Consider the following 4,282-nt stretch of genomic DNA (forward strand, 5'->3'; position numbering starts at 1 on the left):
ACTTCTATTCTACTCTCTCTCTCTCTAAGCATATATCCTGTATTTCTCTATTTAGAAATCTATTTTACTTTTGCAATTTACCACATTTTTATGCTCGTAATATTATTACGTCATATTCGGGGTAATTTTTTTTTTATTTAGCAAGAATAATTATGTTACGTAGTTTCTTACGTAATTATATATACTGCGTGCTTTTTACTCGCCAATTATTGGAACTTGTTTCCAGTTGTCTAAACAACACATGTTATATTTTTTTGTGAGTATTTATTTTTTCCAAAAATTAAATTTTGCTCATAATCTTGTGCCCTACCATGTGGAAAATTTGTTTTGTGTTGCATCATAACTTCATCACCATGTTATTCACGCCTCTTGCTTATTCTTCGATTATGACTTTGATCAATATGGCAAATCACGTATCAAAATTTGAGGTAATTCTCTAAACATATTATGTTAGTACGGATCCGCTTTTCATAGTTTTATAAACCAATATATACTCCGTATCATTTTAGAAAATATAATACTTGTAATAAGAACACCCACATTTAAATTTTTTTCTAATTTGAATGAAAAGCGTGACAAGTTTCAATGATCACTTACGCCCTTGTCTAAACTTACCTTATTTATACGGTAAATTATAACGTATCATAATTTAATTTGTTTATACGTAGCAGGAACAAATTGAACCAAACCCAAGTATTAAAGTATTTACTCTAATATTGTGTAATTAATTAATAAAATTATTCTAGTTACAATTTGATACAAGTATTAAAAAATAAACCGAATTTTGCAATGACAATGGACAAGCTAGCTCTAGCATATAATTAGAATAGTTACCATGATTGTAACAAGTTAAAAAATATCCCATCTTTGTAGTGATCGACGGACGGTACATAATACTCAAAGGCTCAAAGTTAAAATCTGGAATCTAGTACAGTGACTAAAAGATTGGACATTAGCTTTTGAAAGGATACATAAAAAAGACTTTTAAAAATTATGAGTATGACCATAAATATAATTAAAATGAATGTATTAAACTATGCTGCCATTTCACAAATCATATTTAACATAGGCCAACTGAAATTAAATATAATTAAGAGTCTATTTAGAGCCTGTTCCGATTGACTGAACTTAGCCGAACTGAACTGAACTGAACTGAACTAAAGTTATTAATTAGTGATTTTTAACTACGGATTAGTGATCTTTGATTATTTATTGATTATTTATTACTATACATATGTGTATATACAAATGTACATATTATTATTATTATCAATTATTGATTATTATTATTATTTATTGATTATTATTATTATTATTATTATTATTGTTGTTGTTGTTATTATTATTATTATTTATTGATGATTATTATTATTATTTATTGATTATTATTATTAGTATTATTATTTCAATTATTATTGTTATTATTATTATTATTTATTGATTATTATTATTATTATTATTTATTACTTATTGATTATTATTATTATTATTATTATTATTATTATTATTATTATTATTATTATTATTATTATTATTATTATTATTATTATTATTATTATTATTATTTTTGTTGTTGTTGTTGTTGTTGTTGTTGTTGTCGTCGTCGTCGTTGTCGTTGTAATAAGAGCTTAAAAGAATGAAATTTGGCTTTATATCATTAGCAATATCATTAGACGTAAATGCTGAACTGAACTGAACTGAACTGAACTGAATTTCAACGGAAGAGAACAAGCCCTTAATCTGATTATTAATTTGTTTGTTGAATTCTTCCATAAAAGTTAGGTATTTGGAATTTGGAAGTTCACAATTAAATAGCTAATCTCTTGCTCACACCCTAAATTGGACCAACTTTTTTTATATTCTTACAATTAGAGGAGCCCGCAGATCTATGGTAAACCGTAAACACTTAAATACGAGTAGGAAAATGGTACGGATTTTATTTTCAATAACACGTACTAATAACACGTCAAAAGGAAAATAATAATAATAATAATAATAATAATAATAATAACACCTACTAATAATATGTAAAATTGATTTACTTAAACTCTTATAGATTCGAGTAATATATATCATGTTGATACTTGAGGCCTGATCTGATTGATTAAAATGAGCTGAGCTGAACAGAACTGAATATAACTAATTATAGCTAAACTGAACTTATTAGAGCTGAATTGAACTTAATGTTTTATAAGAGAAAGAAATTAGAAGCTGAATTGAAGTGAACTGAACTTAACTTATTAGAGTTGAACTGAACTAAATTGAAGTGAAAATAATCGTATCAGAACAGACCCTTAGTGTGAGTTGTGTATTAGTAGTTTAGTACTTGTATCATTAATATGAACTACTTCCTATCATACTACTAATAAAGTTTAATTCATACTCCTTCATTTGGCCCCATTTAAAGCGCGATCTTGGGTTTGTATGTACAATTACAAAGAGTTGGGATGAAATTATGAAATTCCATGCAATCAAATTAACTTACTTCATTTTTTAAAAAAGTTAATAATAAGAAACTTTGTCTGTATCATTTTTATGCAAGCATATTTGGTAATTCAAAGTTTATTAGACTCCGGCTAAATCGAATTTGAGTCAAGCTAGGCTCCAATTAGAAGGAATGTTCTCATAACATGCAAATGTTAATGCGTTTTCAAGTCTTGAATCAACCTTAATTATTAGTACTAGTTAAATTAGAATAACTCCTTTAGCAACTAATCAAAGGACTTGTTAAATAACTTTTTTGTATCATAAATGAGGGATTGTTCTCTTCACCTTAATTTCAGTTCAGTTTCTATTTTCTTCTCTCATAAACAATTCATTTCAATTCAGTTCAGCTCCAATCAGTTCAGTTCAACTCAGTCCAATAAATCAGAACATGCCCTAAGTGCACGAAGCAACAAAATCTCCATTAGATCTAGTAGCGAGTCAAACAATTTTAAAACCTACTATTACAAGTCAAGAACTCAAGACTAATGTATAAACTCAATTACTCCGTACACTAAATTTAAACCAAGTCGAACTCAAGTAACTCGCGAGATGTCTCGAATATCCAATCTCAAGTAAATAAAGAAGTAAAGATACTACCCCATATTACAAAAACAATAAAAAGCAAACCCCTTAATTGCTTAAGGATGTAAGCAAACAAAACACACCTTCTCATCAACCTCCCTTAAAATCAAAAAAAATATTTATATATAAAACCCTCTTCTCATTCCAATTTACATCCTCTTCCCTCTCTCCCCCATTTCTTCATTCACTCAACTCGTTGACATCAACACTTTCTCTCTCTAACTTAACTTTCTCTCTCCTCCCAAAAAATTTAAAAAAAAATGCAGGGAGTTCAACACCAAGTAAGGCTAGAACTAACAACAGCAGGTAACACGTCACCACTAGCAATCGACGTCTCAGAATCAGCGGAAGTAAGGATCCAACGGCTAATAACAGAGAATCCAGTAGTCATTTTCAGCCGTCCATCTTGCTGCATGTGCCACGTCATGAAGAATCTCCTCCACACGATTGGGGTTCATCCAACGGTGACTGAGTTAGATGAGGTTGAGATCGCCGCCATACCACCCAGCTCCGGCGAAGATTCCGGCGAAGCTCCGGCGTTGTTTATCGGTGGGACACGTGTCGGTGGATTAGAAAGCCTCGTGGCACTCCACCTCAGCAATAAGCTTGTTCCTTTGCTTGTTGATGCTGGTGCTCTTAGTCTTTCTGTCCCTCTTTGGGTATGATCATAAATTTCACAAAAAATAAAAAAATTAAAAAATATTTATTTTGGTACTATTTTTAGTAAGTCCAATAATAATAATGATAATAAATGATGAAAATTATTATTGTTATTATTATTATTATTTAAGGATTTTCTTAATTAATCCCCAACCCCCACCCTTCTTCTAAAATGCAAAAATTTATGAGTTATATAGAGTAATTACTTGATTAATGATGATAATAATACTTTAATATTAAGTTGTAATAATATTTGTAATTTTAAGGAGGAAAAGAGGGGGAAAATAGGGGAAAAAAGGAAAAAAAAAGAGTGTATTATACAAGTATGAAAATTATGATGTTGTTTATTTAACTGTGTTTGGGTCCAATTTAGTCAAAATTGGGCCTGAGCACTAAATGATCCAATTAAAAGCCCAAGGTCAAGGTTCAACTCTCCAATTGCTCAAAAGTCAAAAGTCAGCCCACAAAGTAAGCCAATTGGGCTAAAGCCCAACCTCTCCAAGTATGATGAGGTATAAAAGCCCTCATATTAACACATTCAAGGGGACATCAG

General features: G+C 29.7%; 1 protein-coding gene across 1 annotated transcript; it reads left to right on the forward strand.

Moving 5' to 3' along the window:
• The first annotated feature begins 3,124 nt into the window (after positions 1 to 3,124).
• Positions 3,125 to 4,019, forward strand: LOC110705426 (glutaredoxin-C6-like). Its single transcript, XM_021883291.1, has one exon. It carries the CDS (start codon positions 3,330 to 3,332, stop codon positions 3,732 to 3,734), a length of 405 nt encoding a protein of 134 aa, XP_021738983.1. The 5' UTR covers positions 3,125 to 3,329; the 3' UTR covers positions 3,735 to 4,019.
• Positions 4,020 to 4,282: the final 263 nt, after the last annotated feature.

The sequence above is a fragment of the Chenopodium quinoa genome, unplaced genomic scaffold (genome assembly GCF_001683475.1).
Source record: "Chenopodium quinoa cultivar QQ74 unplaced genomic scaffold, ASM168347v1, whole genome shotgun sequence".
Lineage (NCBI taxonomy): Eukaryota > Viridiplantae > Streptophyta > Magnoliopsida > Caryophyllales > Amaranthaceae > Chenopodium > Chenopodium quinoa.